This window comes from Glycine soja, chromosome 16 (genome assembly GCF_004193775.1).
Source record: "Glycine soja cultivar W05 chromosome 16, ASM419377v2, whole genome shotgun sequence".
NCBI classification, from domain to species: Eukaryota; Viridiplantae; Streptophyta; class Magnoliopsida; order Fabales; family Fabaceae; genus Glycine; species Glycine soja.
The window spans coordinates 27,350,350-27,367,759 of NC_041017.1; the positions used below are offsets into that span (position 1 = coordinate 27,350,350).

The 17,410-nt window shown below is 32.7% G+C and overlaps 1 protein-coding gene across 7 annotated transcripts; it reads right to left on the reverse strand.

Annotated features, from left to right (window-relative positions):
• Nucleotides 1-111: 111 nt before the first annotated feature.
• On the reverse strand, nt 112-5,356 carry LOC114389447 (protein MID1-COMPLEMENTING ACTIVITY 1-like). 7 transcript variants are annotated; one of them, XM_028350126.1, is made up of 9 exons: nt 5,213-5,356; nt 4,443-4,544; nt 3,851-4,278; nt 2,485-2,894; nt 2,062-2,162; nt 1,487-1,558; nt 1,059-1,165; nt 542-635; nt 112-325 (listed from the first exon to the last, which is right to left on the reverse strand). In XM_028350126.1, the coding sequence occupies exons 3-9, from the start codon at nt 4,259-4,261 to the stop codon at nt 273-275; spliced, it is 1,248 nt and encodes a 415-aa protein (XP_028205927.1). In that variant the 5' UTR covers nt 4,262-4,278; nt 4,443-4,544; nt 5,213-5,356; the 3' UTR covers nt 112-272. The 7 variants fall into 7 exon arrangements, with proteins under 7 accessions (XP_028205927.1, XP_028205928.1, XP_028205926.1 ...); XM_028350127.1 differs by having other exon boundaries at nt 5,280-5,322; XM_028350125.1 differs by lacking the exon at nt 5,213-5,356 and adding an exon at nt 4,913-5,206.
• Nucleotides 5,357-17,410: the final 12,054 nt, after the last annotated feature.

A 17,410-nucleotide genomic window follows, 5' to 3' on the forward strand; every position in this document is an offset into this window, starting at 1 on the left:
AAGTGTATTTTGCCAGGTCGAACTCAGGTCTTCTCCCACAAACTCATCGTGTGTTGCATATTAAACTACACCCATTGGATTCAATCCAAGTGGGAAATTGAACGTCATACATAAAACAGACAACCTACTTTACATTCGAATAATTGATGCCGAGTGGTGTGAGAATCAAAATACATAGGCACTGGCTTCCCGTGACAGTTCTAATAGTTAATTGTCTCTAATTTATGTGTTATTCAAGCCCTAAACAAGCAAATGTTAATTTCATTTTTTATTTATGATTCCATGTACTGTGAGGGTGGAGGTCTTGTGTTGGTCTTCTCAGGACCTGCAAAATGGTTTAACAAAAACACATTTTACATGCAGTTTGAGCACCAATCAATCAGCATCATGTTAGTTCTATAAAATTCCAACAGAAAATGTCATAGTAAAATCGAAATTTATAACACCAAAGCTGGATCCAATTCAATAGGTTTTTCCAAGTAAAGGAAAGACAAGCCCAAATAATGCCAAGTGTGGAGAAATCTGAATGACGAAGTCATACCTTCAACACCACGGATCTCCACTTCTCTCCTTTCTTGCACAAGGGCACAGCAACAACACATCAAATGAGAAAGAAAATCATCAATAAAGCCCCCCTGGCATAGAATGTCAATGGCTAATAAAACATAGAAGATACTAGAAAATGAAAAAACAAGTCTCCATATAACACTAAATTCCAAAGAGTACTACAACCTTAACAAATACTACATATATTTATGTTTTCAATCAACTTGTAAATTGATCCATCAGGATCCAATAAACATAAATCAGATTTCGTATAAATTTCTAGCAGAAAAGAAACAAAAAAAGTAGTAATACAGAATACTTATATATATTAGCTAATAGCCATCAAGTTTACAAAATAGTTCTAAGTTTATCCCTTGGAATAATGTGGATATATCTTTCATCATGCAATGAAAAAATGATGCCTACAATTTTTTTATCTGAATATTTATAAGTACAACCTACATAATAGAGGGCACCTAAGGTCATGTTATGCAAAAGGAAGGAAGCATTACCCTGATGTTCAACATCTTCCGAAGCTTCCTCCTTATGCAGCAAGTATAGCAACAGCAAGATAAAATTAATGAATATGCCATCAATTCATTACATGTTTCTGCAGAAGCTGAAAACCCACAAAATTGAAATTATAGCAGCACGACCTCATTTTTTAGTGTGGCAAATGAACCAAATAGATAGTAAGAATAATATAAAAAGCAGAAAATATTTGCAACTTAAAGAAAACCTTAGTATTGATTTATATATATATATGAAGTCAAGGCAACCAAAAATAGACATTTTTTGGAGCTGAAAAATCTATATTGAATGCGCATAATGATAGCAACTTGATCTAGTCTAATTCTAGCTTTGTTAGCAACAAAACAGTGAAACAGAATTCTGAAAGATTCAAGGTTTTCATGTTAACAATACATTATAGCTCACTTACATATTGGCCTGTTATTTGCAACAGTAGCAATCTTTGACAATGTCCCACAAGGATAGAAGCATGTCTTTATACCTGCAAATCAAATTATCCAGTTATTACATTAGATGAAAAGTAAAGCAGGATTGGAGAGCTCCGTTGAGATTCTCCTCCCCTTATTCTATTGGTTTAAGAGCTAAGAGGATTGCTGAAGAAACTTGGGAGACCACTCTACAAAAGCTAGCTATTATAGTTGAAGGGCCCAAAAGCCTTCCCATACTTCTAATATGGTGTTCCATTCCTTGCAATTGGATCCTAACAGATTTTCACTTTTTCCTCAATAACTTCTTTGGAGAACAAGGGGGTTATTACTTATTATGCTCATTGAAACTACACCTATACAATTACTACAACTTAACACAAGTAAAATGCGAAAAGAAATTCAGATCCAACAATTACCCCTACTAACTTCTATCCTCACTCAATCTTCATAGTGAAACACAATGTACTTGTGATAACCCTCTGGGTGAAGAAAGAAATTATTCTATTATAGCTGACCAAACTAAAGAAAATGAAATTAACAGAACGAGAGAACATACAAAGACAAGGTTCAGAACAACAGGCAAGTAAATCAGTATGCCAATCTTCCCAATGATATGAGCCTCCAGTTGATAGCTGATCCTTTTCTGAAACTGATGATCTGGTTGAAACCAGGAATATGAAGAATCAGACTCAATTCAATAAGTAATATTTAAGGTAAAAACAGTATATTTTTTATCTTTCAGAAGTCATTATTGACTACATGGCAACACAATGAAAGATTGGAGGAAGCAGTACTGCAGGATACTTAGCATTGCGTAAGCTGGTCACAGTAATAACTAAGGAAAAACATTGAGTCTTCCTAGAGGTCAGATGTGTAATGCTCAAAATTCATTTAACTACTATAAATTAGAATGTTGGTCAAGTAGCTTTCCTGATATTACCCAAAACACATAAAATCTGGACAAGTGTGATAAGGCTACCTTGATGTGGAATGAGTATCATTCTTTTCGTGGATTTTTTCATTAGAAGAATGACCTTTGTCACCATTGGCATCAGAAAAACTGTAGTCACTGTACTCTACTGTCTTGTGACTTTTTTCAGAATGATAAAGAGCTGCAACTTCTGTGACATCTAGTAAATGTTGAATGAATTCATACTGATGTAAATCCATATTTGCTTGTGAATGTTGTAGCTCTACTTGAAGTTTTTCATTTTCTTTTTTAAGTGCTTCAGTGAAAGAAAAGTTGGGGTAAGAACAGGAAAGAGTTTTCTTCAGCACCACAGCATCAACTTTTTCGGGCTCAGGTTTCAAAATAACACTCTGCACCTTTTGCTCTTCATCATCTAATGTATACTCACATTGATCCTTTTCAATAACTTCAAGTCTCTCCTGAATATTTCAAATAAGCAAGAGATTGTTAACAGTATTCAGACCAAATTTATGAACACAAATGTCCATGAAAGTTACTATAAAAAGTAGATCAGTCTTAAGGAAGGTTCAGAAATTTGCAAATTCTGATTATTAATACAAAAGCAAAATGCTGTAACTTGTGTGCTACACCACATCATACCTACTCACAAGAACCGGGATTTCACTAATTCTTAAAGGACTACATGTTTGAACTTGGGATACTGACTTTTATATAGATGCTTTTAGAAAAGATAACTAAGGCTATGAATGGAATGCAAGAGAATGAACTGAAAGGAAAGGGATAAGAAGGCCTATTTAAAACATTTTAAAATAACCTTTGATCTTGGCTAATGCATTGGAGTTCTGCATTATCAAATGTCACCTTTTCCTTATAGCATGTAGTGAAACACAAATCATCAGGGGATATAGTTGTAAATATACATGGAGGGAAGAGAAGTAATCTCTATAAATTGAGTTTCAAAAAGAGTGGATGCTCAAATCTCATTTAGACATGTACTCTAAATGGATCCTTACAAATGCATATTTCATATATTCAAGAACACTGCCCATTTTTCTGAGTTGTGTCTAGCAACAAATAAGCCACATTATGCGGTTGGCTTGCTGTACAAATTCAGCACATGCAACTCACTGACACAGGACCCTGAATTTTACAGGCCAGGATTTTACGATTGCTATGCAGGATTTTATCGCTTTTGGTAGAGGACCTGCTGAATTATATCCCTAGGCAATACTTAAATTTCCCCTAAATAATGGCAAACTAACAAAGATGACTTATGCAAACAATACAAATTTGAAGTAGGCACAACCTTAGCACGATAATGATTGATCAATAGCAACAAAGATGTTCAAAGAATAATCCCAATGACTAATGAGTATTAAGCAAGACAATTGTACAGCGAAGAAATAGCATATACCCTGACTCGATTATTATCGACTAGTGAAATGAGAGGAACAAGGTGCAAGTATCTGTCAATTTCACTCTGAGCCTTCCTGAACTGATAAACAATGTTCCATCCCATGGCCAGCAAATAAAGATAGCTCCGGTCCTGACAACTATTGACCAAAATGTAAGACCTTCTAAGGGCATCTTCTAGCTGCTCCAGAGGCTCCCGGGTTTCGGGGTACTTCTTAAGCTCCGAGATCTTTAGCTGGTCCAGCAAATTCCCTATCAACTTCAGATGCTGAGCAAATTGCCTGCAATTCTTCTTGTGCATCCGTGCTGTATTTGCAGCTTTCACAATCATCCCAATTAACCTCACCGCATCTATGCCCGTTAGCTGAGCCACATTTGCAATCTCCCCAAAATATTCCCATGAAGATGCCATCCTCTCCCCAAATCAACCTAAAATATCCATCTACATCAGCTCATATCACAGTTCCAAACAAAAAAAGATCATAATCATTGGTTTAATCAGCAGAATTGGAAAAAGAAAATGTAATTGATTCTTTACATAAAGGGTTAAAACCATTGTAGACTTTAGATAGTTCATTGCTTCATTTCTTTACCTTTGATTATGCAAATAACATTGACATCTCAAGCCTTTGAAATCTCCCCCTGTATGGTGTTCTCATTACTCAGAAACAACATTGTCTTTCAAGATCTTGGCACTGCAATGCAACACATGGCAAATGCAATTCAAGCAGCTGAAAAAACAAAGCGGAAAAGTGCAACCAAACAAATCTTGAGAGTGTGAATGACTCTTAATCTCTTATTCATTCCCTTCTATAAACACCATTTTTCAGCCTTTCAAAAAAAAAAAAACACAATTTTCACCCATTTCACAAAAACCTGTTCAGATTAATCACACTATTTTTTTCTCGCTTAAGAAAATAAAAAACAGTATCTGGGTTATCAGTTAAGAAACCTGTTAGAATATTCAAGGCTTCATGCTCACAATGCGTAACGGAATGCAAGGCTTATGCTTTAAACAAAAAGAGCAAAACATTCATTAAAAGAAAGAAGAAAAAAGACTCACACGCTACAACAACTACGTCAAAATCAGAGAGAGATAAAAAGGAACATAGAGTTCGAGTAATGGCACGCATTGCTTTGCGTGAAGGACCTTTTGTTGTTTTGTAGTAAGGAAAAGAAAAAACAGAAACGTCCCCTGAGAAACTGTCTCTCTCTCTCTCTCTCGTTGGTTTTATCGCTTACGGTTTCGGTTCTTTGTTGCTTTATGGTAATGGCCTCAACTCAAGTGAATGTAACTAGCATGTTTGGAAACTCGTTGATTATAGAAAAATCACATTTGAGACGTGGAAGTTATAACTATTACTTTCTAAAAATCACGTTCCAAACATGAAACCAAACAAGCTATGAGTGCTTCTGTTCTGTGCCTTAACTTGGCCATAGCCCCATACTCTAACATCATGGGCAGCGACACTCGAAATGTGAAATATCTTATGTTTGAATTTGTTTGGAACTTAATTTGGGGGAGAAAACTTATAAAGCAATCTAAACAAGGTGTTTAGAATAGCATAGCTGCTGGTAGTTGACACCGACGTGGAACCAATGTACGTGAATGAGTGGGTAGCTTGCATCTTTCTTTCTGTTTTGAGATATCTCTAAAAGTGATTAGTGCCAAGCTACCTACCTGTCCTCACCTTTTTTTTACCCCCAAAATGGGGGAAAAGATTCTTGTTTTCACAAAATTGCATAAGATTTCAGCCCTTGATTAATTTTAATTTATGAAAGAGAGAAAAAATATGCATGAATAGTAAGATAGCCTTTGTGTCACTCAAATATTAAAGCTTTCCCAGCATCTCTAAGAATCAAAATTTAAGATACTTACTTTGAATATGTCAGAGTATATTAAATTACTTTTTATTCTCAATAAACTTTGGAGATGGGTTGTTTATATAAGATATTCACCCCAAAACTTAAGAAATCCACAATATTAAATGAACTTCTCCAATACCAAAAGAATAAAAATATTTTAAAGAACTCATCAAGCATCTTCCATTGGAGATGAACTGATTTTTTTTTACCACTATACATCATATAACTGATTTTTATTTTCATCAAATTATATGACCCACCAAACTTATTCTCTTTCTTTCTCTTTCAGGGTGTCAAGTAATATAGATGTGTATATGCATCTTTATTCAAAATATTAACATGATACTCAAAAAGTATAATTTGAAAATTTAAAAAAATTAAACAATGAAATTGTGTTTCAATTACAAAAGAAGGTGTAAAAATATATATAATTAATGGAAAGACGATATAAGTCGGAACTTTGTTTCTGTTTACATATTTTATATACCCATTCCAACAACGAAAAGGTGATTTTGTGACATTCAATAAAAAAAAAATGTTCAAGAGAGACCACATACAGTTCACACTCTCAAACCCTTTCTTACCCCCAAACCTCTCCTCACAACAAAACCTACATTTTCTTGTTCCCAAACTCTTTCTCTCGTCATCGGACACACCCTCTCCTTTGCCCGAAGAGGGAAAAGACTGTTTTGTGTCGTGATGGGGTGGAACGAGCTGCAGTGGGGTGGGGTTGTGTCGCGAAACACAAATGGGAGGGGGTGCAAGGATTTAGTGAATTGGCAAAAGAGAGATTTCATATAATGTGTGGGTGAGAATAGCAACCCCTTTTGTTTTTTATGTGAGCAGATCCTCAGTTGTAATTTGGTTTGGTGTTCGGGCTTTATGCCCCTTTCAATAAAATTAAAAAAAAAACTCGGGTTTTTGAAAGAATAAGAAAAAAAAGGAAACACGGGAAAGGAAGGTTTCTCCCAAGTTTTGCCAAAGTTTTTTATACAATAGAATAATGTAAAACACCAATAAATGAAATAAAATAAATTTTAAAAATTGTGATATTTTATTTAAACTTTTCGTATCGTAAGAATTTCAAATGAGAACATTTATACAAATTAAGGTGGGACTTGGATTAGAAGTTACGGATTGAGAGGGATATGAAAACCAACCACGTTTTTTTTCATTCTTTTTCGTGAATTAATAGTAATATTAGCCAATTATAAACGGGAAAATGTAATTAACACGGAATAATTCTTTTACGTGATTTTTTATTGGCAAAATTGTAAATTTGGTCCTCCAATTTTGGATTTGATCCCCAGTAAATTAATTTACAAATTTTGTCCTCTTATTTTCTAAAATCATGCAATGTTGGTCCTCAAGCCTACAATTGGATGTTAACTGTTTGAATGTTAAATGTCACGTGTCACGTTCTTATTGGATGATGACTGTCACGTGTCATGTTCTGATTGGTCAATGAAAACAACAATGTATTTCATCTTTCATGGAGTTGACATTCAATCAGAACATAACACGTGGCAATCATTATCCAATAAGAAAGTGACACGTTGCAGTCAACGTCACTTGCTAACAATCAACGTCCAGTTGTGGGCTAGGGGATCAACATTGCATGATTTTAGAAAATAGGAGGACAAAATTTGTGAATTAATTTATTGGGGGACAAAATTCGGAATTAGAGATAAACTAGGGGACCAAAAATGTAATTTTGCCTTTTTTATATGATACCGTCAAGTAAAAGAGAGGTCAATATAAAAATAAAAGATTATAAACGAATTATTAGACTATGTTAAAATTTATTAATTTTTTATCTATTTTTTATGCTATCTTATCTCATTAAAAATGTACATAAAAATAATTGGTCATTCAAATGTAAATAGGACTCAAGATGAGTCAAACTGAGTCGAGTTCATTCTAGGTCGAATCGGCTTAATAAGAAATGACTTAGCTTGCAGTTTGACTCGAGTTCGACATAAATATTTATTTTTGGCTCAAACTCGACTTAATAAAACTCACGAACAGATTGATTCAACTCATTTACTCAACTCAATTTAAAATTATAATATTTTACATACTTTTATTAATTTATTCACTTATTTTGCAAAGTAAATTTTTGTTCATGAATCAATCGAAGTGAGCTATACATAGCTCAAGTTTATCTCGTTTATTTAACGAATTCATCTTAGCTCAAGTTCAGCTCTATTGGTAACCAAATATAAAAATTCACTTAGCAAAAGTTGGTTACAATCAAAAGATAGAGGGCAATCTTAATAGATGGTTAGTTGTCGATACCATACAGGGTGTTGATATTGGGATGTCGATGAAGATAAAGCATTGGGCCTTAGACTTGTTAAAGCCTAATTGACTAAAGGAGTCCATTAGCTACTCACTCGTGAAAGGATAAGGATTGAAGGGGTCAGAATCGAGTGGAGCAATTAGGATATAGGATCCCTAAAATTAAGGAGCAAGGCTTAGTTAGTAGGCTAAACTTATTTTGATAGTGAATACCGATTAAAGTGGATTAGTTTGTTTATCTATACATATTCAAATTGTAAACACCAAACTTTCTATTATTTCTAGCATTTATGAATTCCCTTTACTATTTTCAAGTTAGTTTTTGTTACTTCATCTACACCAAGTGCTCTCTAGAGTAACTTGAGAATCCATTGTTAGGAAGCAAATTTTCCTTTCTAATGTCAATTTCTTGAACATTATTTTGGAATTGTGTTGGAGCTTTCAGCTAATACAATTAGACAACAAAATTGGTACGTCTGGTGGGACCAAAGTAGGTGAATTGATAGATCAGTTTGAATCTAACGTTGGGTTGCATCAACTTATGCATTTATGCTCTATTAAAAACTACAAGAGATATGAATCCACAACAAAAGAAAACCTGCAGCAAGAAGACAAATGAGAGAATGACTTTGGGTCATTACTAAAAAAATCACTTTTTATGACGATTTTGAGGGGTTTTTTACCATTGTTTTCTACTGTCAACGATTTTCAAATTGTCTTAAAAAAGTATAATTTTTAAAACACTTTTTCCAAAAATCGTCTTAGAATATTTTTTAAAAAAAATTGAAAATATTGAGGATTCTAAAACGGTTTTTTTGGGAAAAATCATCTTAGAAAGTAGAATTTCTAAGATAGTTTTTCAGAGTATCGTCTTGGAATATCTCTTTTTAAAAAAAATTATAAAAAAATAAAATAATGAATTTGAGTATAACACAATTTTATTTCAATTTCATATATTCTTATGATCATTCATTTCACATCACAAGTTTCATAAATGTTGAAATAATCTAATCATCAACTATATATAGTTCCATTTTTTTCAAGGTGGAGAATGTAGGAAATAAGATGAGTAAATTAATTTTCTTATCAAAAGTAATTTTGTTCAAATTGAATAGAATTGCCATGATGATTATTCAACTAATATATCCAAAACTGGAATGTCAAACCACTAAACAAGAATACAACAAGAAGAAATCATGGGCAAAATTATTAACAAGAATAGAGAAGGCAAAATTGATCTATGTAAACAAAATTGATCTATGTAGGCAAAGATTAAATTTACTTTAAACATGCTTTCACTTTAAGTTATAGTTGATCATGATTAAAATTAAGAAAATGGAATAAATTTCAAACATTTATAATCTTAAAATATCATCATTCAATACAAATAGGAAAGAATGACCATTTCAAATTTCCTGGCCTTTCTTGGAACAATAGGTTCATTGCCATAGGCTTGCAACCATTGCTATAGCCACCCCCCGCATTACTAATTGACAAGCAACTTACACCATTGCTGGTATATCAACAGAAAAATACCTTATATATTTGGAGGGGGATGAGATATATAAGAATGATGGACAAAAGAAAATTACTTTATATGTCTTATTAAAGAACTATATCATTGCAGAAATTCTAGTGTTGAATCGTGTGCCCTCAATTTCATTTTACTTATCATTGTAGAAATTCCACTAGTACTCCATGTTTTTTAGTCTCTCAGATTAAAAGAAAATCAAGGAATAACATGAGTTAAAGTTAAAGTCCTTATCAGAACAAGACCCACAACTTCGTAGTCTCAGGCTCCCCTAACCCACCCAAAGAAATGAATATCTATATCTAAAAGTATAATCTAGCACAAGAGGAAAAGCAAATGGAATTACTATGTCCACGACTGGAAATACTATGTCCACAGTTGTTGCTAGATGCTTTGCTAAATAAGACAAAGTGTGGAAACTTTGGACAAGGCTACAAATTCAACAAGTTAACATCTTTACTCTCATAATTTCAAATGTAAATTATTCTATATGATATTTTATGAGTATTTATTCCATACATTGAAGGGAAATTAATGAAAAAGGAATTGTTAGTAAAAATGTTTCCATTTCAAGAACATTTAACCACACAAATGATTTATTGAATCAGTGAGTGGTTATTCATTAACCACTTGTTGAAAATTACTGATCAGATGCATGGTTCATTATTCCAAAATTGGAAATACTTTCACTAAAACTTTATTGTAATGTTCCATAATTTGATAGGGTACACTAACTTTTCAAGTTTAAAGGAAATTCTCTAGCATAAAGAGATCACCAAATAGACATTTCACTTATCTATGTTTATTGGGCAACCTCAATACGGTCACGAGGATCTTTCATGGAATAAACAAACTTCTTTCTAAAATCTGTGAAAGGAATAGACAAAATTATTAGATAAGAGCAATAATACAACTTAAATGAAATTGTTCAAATGAGAAAAAAAAGTTAATAAACTTTAAAATTGTGTAGGTTATTCTAAATTCAAGTAAATTACATAAATTGAACCAAGCAAAATCATCCAATTCGTGAAAACCCACTCAGTGAGTAACACAATTCCTTCTAAAATGACCCTTAACAAGAACATAGTAAATATATACATTACCTAATTACTATATCTGTATGTCAGATGATGCTGAAAGCATATTCCATTGATCTTAATAGACTTATCCCATTAATTGAGGAGAGAGCATAAAAGTAAGGTAGCAAAAATCATTACCTAATTATTAGTATTTTATATAACATCTTCAAGATGGGGCAAAGCTCCACTCGGGCAACGAGCTTGTTTTCTTTAGGATTTAGGACATTTAAGCTAGATTGACTAAGTAGCTCATAGAATGCTTTAACTGTAGAGACTCCCTACAACATGCACAACAAAATATATATCATTGATAAGCAACAACATAAAAACTTGAATGAAATTCTAATTAGACAATAAGAGCCACAAAATATATGCCTAAATTGTCCCCTTGCCCTTGATTTTGTCACCCATTTCAAGGCTCAACTCCCCTTTAGCCAACTACAACATGAAATAGTATGTCAGCCTCTGACTAATATCAATTCTATTCTATTGGTCTATTTAACGCAAAATTTTATTTGAAAATTGAAAATTTATTCACAAATTATTTCTATTTGATAAAATCAAGACCTCAAGAATGAATGATTTAAGATATTGAATATCATCTTCTAGTAACTGATTTCGATTTTGAAAAAAGAACTAATAAGCCCCAATCCATTTGAGAAAACATTCAAAGCAAAAAATTTCCATCTCAAAAGTTAAAAAAAAAAAAAAGATTCAACCATTCAAAGCAAAGCACAATTCACACCCTTGAATGAAACGAGTAACTTGAGAAAGCATACAAAAATTCATCCTTAAAACAAATGCATTCTGATCCCACAAAGTCAACCACTTCAGAATCAAAATTCCAATCCCCATTCTCAAGAAATACTCATTATTCAAAACACAATCCCACAAGAACCAGAACACTACAAATCCATCTTGGGAAAAAAAACTTTTTTTAAAAAAAATAAAAGGTGCACAAGTGAAATTTTTTTTATTTTTAATAAAGTAGAAACAAAACAAAAATGAAAAGGATTATGATGGGGTTACCTTGTTCGTTGCGCGCGATGAAGATGATGGTGCCGGTTTCGTCACCGATGAGGCACTCGGTGATAAGAGTGGGACAAATGTTATGCAAAGAAGAGGGTCCTCCCTTCGGCAAGACAATGTTAGAGGACAACACCTTTGCAACCATAGTGTGATTCTTAGTTCCCGATTTCAGCTAACCTCCTGCAAAGTGAACGACGTCGTTGGGGTCGAGGGAGGAGAGGAGGGAGGGGTGACATGGAGGGAGGGAAGGGGAAAGGGTTTTGGGTTTGGTTTGAGATATATCAAGGCAAAAGGAGAGGAATGGGCACGAGGGGAATGAAAGGTTAAAAACGAGCAACACTCTGAGAGTGCATGAACCACGAAAAATAAAAACCCACTCATGACTGTTTCTTTGTAAAATTGACGTTAAGTATCTAATTTCAAGGGCAATTTTTACAAAAACCATAAAAAAAACTTCTTTGAAAAGATGTTTTAAAGACGTTTTTGCAAGAATCGTCTTTGAAAATTTGCAATTATTTACAAAAATACCACTAATACCCAAATGACGACGATTTTTTCACAACCGTCTTTAAATGTATGCCATAAAAAACACTTTTTTTAGTAGTAGGTATGCCAACATCACTATTGCTGACAACACAACCTATTTTGACAATGTTGATGTCCCCTCCTATGGTTATCTCTACTGCTTGATACCATGACGGTGGCAACAAAAGTGCCTGGTATGATAACTACGTTGCTCATTAGGCAACAAATTGATTTAGACATTCATGATATAATGTGCCAAGTTTTCGAACAACTTGTTGATATTGTCAAACCAATGGTACACAACAAATATCATAATGCAAAAGAGTCAGATAGGAACATAATAGAAAGGTCAACATAATCCTATGACATAGATGATGCATATTGGTGGAGTTGTTCTTTCTATTTTACCTAGTATTACCTTCTTACAAATATGAAAAAATATATTATTATCTCCACATTCTTGGGAATCCAAAAAGATATTGTGAAACAAACATCTCCTAAAAAATATGTTCAAAAGTAAATTGTTACTTGCAAACTTAATTTATTGAGAACAAAAACTTGGGATATTTTTTTATAAATTATTTTGCATTCTTAATTTCTTGAGTAAAATTATTTTTAAACTTCAATCCTAACATAACATGCATTAGTTTTTATGTTATTGTATAGTATTTTGAATTTCTTTTATATTTTTTCAAGTGTTGATTAGTTGTTATACATGATATTCCTTTATCAACCATCTCAAGTTACTGCTGAGATAGATTGTTTTATTCATATCAAAGGACTAATGCATTTAGTCAATCCATTACTAAAAAAATGGTCTTTTACGATGTTGCTTTTACGATGGTTCTAAAAAAAATTGATGTCATAAATTAAGCGGTGACATTTTTTTAAATAAATGCAACTTTTTAAAGACGATTTTTCCAAAATTGTCTTGGAAAATGTATTACGACATCGGTTTGTTAAGAACTGGTGTAGAATGTGAGAATACAAAGATGGTTTTAGAAAACCGTCTTGGAAAGGAATGAAAGAATGCATATTCTAGAACATTGGGTTGGGTTTTTCTCTTTTCCCTTTCTCTCCTCTAATTTTTGATTCCAAAAACAGCTAGGGTTTTGAAATCGACCACACCTTCTCCTCCATGTTTCCCCAACAACTAGGGAGATTTAGGTTGTGTTTGACGACGACAGTGACCCCGATCCAGCCTCCAACAGGGATGTTGTCATCTTCCTCCCTTAGTTTTCGCCGACACAACCACCTTGACTAGTCCCCCCCCTGACTAAGATGATGAAGCAAGTATTGCAAAGTTTGATTCTAAAGATCAAGAAGAAAAAAGACCAACATGAATTAAGGGTTGCACCTATGGGTCACTTTCCTACAAATTGATGAAGATGCTTTGAGGCTAACTTGAAGAATCACTTTGGAAAGTCCAATTTACAAGACAAGAAGCATTCATAGGTTGAGTTGATCAATTTTGGTAAACTATTAATATTGGGCTGATTAGATAATAACTAAGTCTAATTTCTGTCATTTTATTTGTAATTTTCGTACCAGTTTTTTGACGTAATTTTCTGGTGATTTTTCATTTTCTCTTATCCTTACTAAATGCTTTCTAGAATGCTCTAGGTCATTTAGTGGCTAGTGGGAATTTATTTTCATTTAGTGGCCTACAATTATAAATGCATTTGGTAAATGCATATTAGTGGGATATAACATTATAATATTAGCCTATAGGGAACTCTTGTATTGTCCAAAGGCAGAATTTGAAGATGAATGAAATTTGAGAGTTTCTTTATTGTGAGATCTTTTCCTTTGTTCTTGGTTAAAAACTTAATAATGTTGGTTCTATCGGCGGGTCGGGTTAGGGTCACGCTCCTTTTGATAACTTTTGTTTTATAGGAAATTCGCGGTTAGGGTCAAGTTCCTTTCTTTTTATACCTGTTTTCAAGACGATCATAAGTGTTCTCTTATCAGCTTCCAAATTCGTAGTATCTACCATGTACGCGTGGACTATGTTGTCTTCTTATAATTTTTATTTAATCATATTTCTAATAGTATTAACATAAAAAGAAACAATTTGGAAAGTGCATGTACATGCTTGAGTTTAAAATAATGAGTTACTAAATCTAATTTAAAATATGCATGCAGTCCTAAAACATCAACCAGACACTATATATATTGTTCCAATCCAATCATAAAATTCAATATTTAAAATTATAAGGGTTACAAGAGAACCAAAATATGAGGCGGCTTCACCTTGTTGATAACCTTCTCCTAAGGGTGACTTTTCCCTCATGATTGTTTCCATCAAATTGAAAATCCTTGCTTATCTTAACTATAGTCATATCATATTATCTCATCCTTCAATAGGGCTCTATCTTGTTGATAACCTTCCACGTGTTCCATTGGCTCCATCTAATGGGTAGTCTTTCCATTCGTTGGTGATTAGGGTTGTTCATGGTTTGGTTATTCAAATAATCATAACCATAACTACTAAATAACCAGATTTTGATTATTGAAAGCAAAAAGTTTCAATTTCAATCATCAAGCCTATGTAACCTGCTTGAAGGTGTATTTGAAGATAGAAAAATGATTGATAATTGATGTCACACAAAAGGAATAAATCTTGTAGGGCTTGCTCTAGGAATTTCCTATTTATTATGAAAAATAGCTGAGTTGAAGAAATATGTCTTTTCACATAAGAAAACTTTTTTAAAAAAATTATAAAAATAATAATAATAATAATAATAATAATTTGGTAAGGTTATGAAATAATAAAATATAAGGAAACTTTTATAAAAAAATTATAAAAAAAAGACATTCTAAGACGATTCATTGAAAAACCGTCTTAGAAAGTCTACACTAGAATTTTCAATTTTTTTTTAAAAAAAAATATTCTAAGACAATTCTTTGAAAATCCGTCTTAGACTAGTTTTGGGAAAATCTTCTTAGAATTCTCATTTTTTTTAAAAAATACATTCCAAGACAGTTTTTTTTTCTAGAAACCGTCATAGAAAATAACAATGGCTTTAATGACTCAAATAAAAGGCACCATTTCAAATTCGTAGTATCTACCATGTACGCGTGGAGAGAGAAATGTATAGGATTGGGTTAGGTTAATAATTACAAATTAAATAAACATGATCAAACTATTTGATCATTTTTTAAAAAAATCAAGTTTTTTTTAAATTTAATTTGACTTAACTTGTGTTCACCCTTGTTTTTTAACTTAATAAACACATTTTTAATCACAAGCGAAGCTTTACAAAACATTTCTCCATTTTATTATCTCTACTCCACTCAAATATTATTATTTATATATTTTTAATTTCTTTGTCAATTTTAATCATATGTCAAATATATTCAAATTATGCATCTTTCAAAACAATATCATCCTCTCATCTTGAAGTATTCTTCAACTAGTATCTTACAAAATTTGCATTTCATGTATTTTTTCCCACTTTCTTATAAGGTAAGAAATAAGAATAATATTGATACCAAACACTAGTACCTGAGTTGAAGCATATCACCTAATATAGGTTGAGTCCGAAAAAAATCCATTAAAAGCCCGTAAGAATCGAACCTTTTTAGGACTTGAGCTTTATTATTTAGGCCCAAAATGAATTCGTTTTTTTTGCTCCAATCAATTATAGCTCGTAACCTGTATTGGGTTGGCCTACATTGGGTCAGATAACTTTTTTTGCCATCTATACAACTGAGGAGTTTAGTTCATTTTGTTGAGAAAGATGTGAGTTATTATAATACCTTCAATATTGTCTTTGATTCCTTGAGACTCTTTTAAGAGACCTTTTTGCTTGTGATGTTGATTCACTACTCCTCACAACCAATTGATTAGCACACTGAAAAATATAGAAAATCCACTTTCTACTAATATTGTCACCACATCATTAATAATTCAAATACTCTTTTATATATCTAAAGCATTTCACATAGGGATTCAAAACACTTGCCTCCTTATCCTATCCCAATTCATGTCCCACCACTAATATAATGGCATGTCATTTAAAACAATTTCTTATATCTTTTTTCACATTATCGTTATTGCCCTTAATCCTTTTCTCTTGCAACCACCTGAATGCCCCAAATCCATTCGCACACATCATCATGTTGCTTTGCTCCTTTTTGTCCTTCTAGTACCTGGTAGCAGTGCCTGACGATGAATTGGACCTATTGTTGAATTTGTATGAAGATGCTTCCTCGTTGATCTCTTACAGCTCTCGTCTTCGTCAACAACAAAGATTTTGGGAAGAATAAAGGAGATGGCATCACCAATGGCGGAGAATTGGTGTTGTGACCCGTAAGGTTGGTGGATGAAATGAACCATTTCATTAAAAGGAAAAAAATACATTAATATGATAGCAATAAAATAAAACAACCCCTTCCCTTTTCTTTAATGAACCTAAAACCCTTCCCCTTCTTTTCTCAATCTTTTCCTTTTGAACAAAACCCTCCATTTCTCATAGCTCTTTCCATCCCCACCTTTATCAATTTCTCCTTTTATTCTACCACCCTTGTTCCTCCATTTTCTCAAAACTTATAAATTCCTTGCACCTATAAGCACTCAGGCATGGGAAAGTGACTTGAGTTGAGAGGAAAATTTTCAATTCCCTTAAACATTCTCTACTTGAGCTCCTTGAGGTAAATCTTTAACCCATTGAGTTAGAAGAGTATTTTTATGACATAGATTAGTTATGGATTGTGTGTGGCAAGTTAGAAAAATTAAATAATAGGATTATTGTGGTTTACTCAAAACCCTAAACATGTTAAATTTGGAGATTTTATTTAATCTTTTGTTCTTTTAATTTAAATTCCTTGATTTCGTGGAAAATACAGTGGTGGCTCCTCCCAACAGCATTGGAAGACATTGATTGTGTTTTCTTTGGTTGTGAGTAGCTAATATACTCAGTTACAATTTTAACTGTCTTTAGGAGAAACAAGTAAATTTTAAAATAAGCTCGTTTGGTGAATAGGATTTCTATGAGTACTTGAGGATGAACTATAACATTTATTTTACTTAGTTGGAATTGATTCTTTGTGATCCTTAATGGTTTGATGAGTATTTTAATATAACTTGATAATGTATTTTAAATGTGAAATTGGTTTATCATTGTCGATGTTGTGATTGATTTTCGTTTATTGCAACGAAGAGATAATGTAGCATATGAGTCAAATACTCATAGTATATGTATTCTATTTGCTACAACGAAGAGAT

What these genes read in the sequence shown, in the direction of transcription:
- LOC114389447 (XM_028350126.1), bottom strand. Translation starts at nt 4,261, where the DNA reads ATGGCATCTTCATGGGAATATTTTGGGGAGATTGCAAATGTGGCTCAG. An exon ending in GATACTCATTCCACATCAAG is followed by an intron (nt 2,163 to 2,484) that starts GTAGCCTTATCA and finishes GGTTTCAACCAG; the next exon opens with ATCATCAGTTTCAGAAAAGG. An exon ending in TTGTTCTGAACCTTGTCTTT is followed by an intron (nt 1,559 to 2,061) that starts GTATGTTCTCTC and finishes TTTGATTTGCAG; the next exon opens with GTATAAAGACATGCTTCTAT.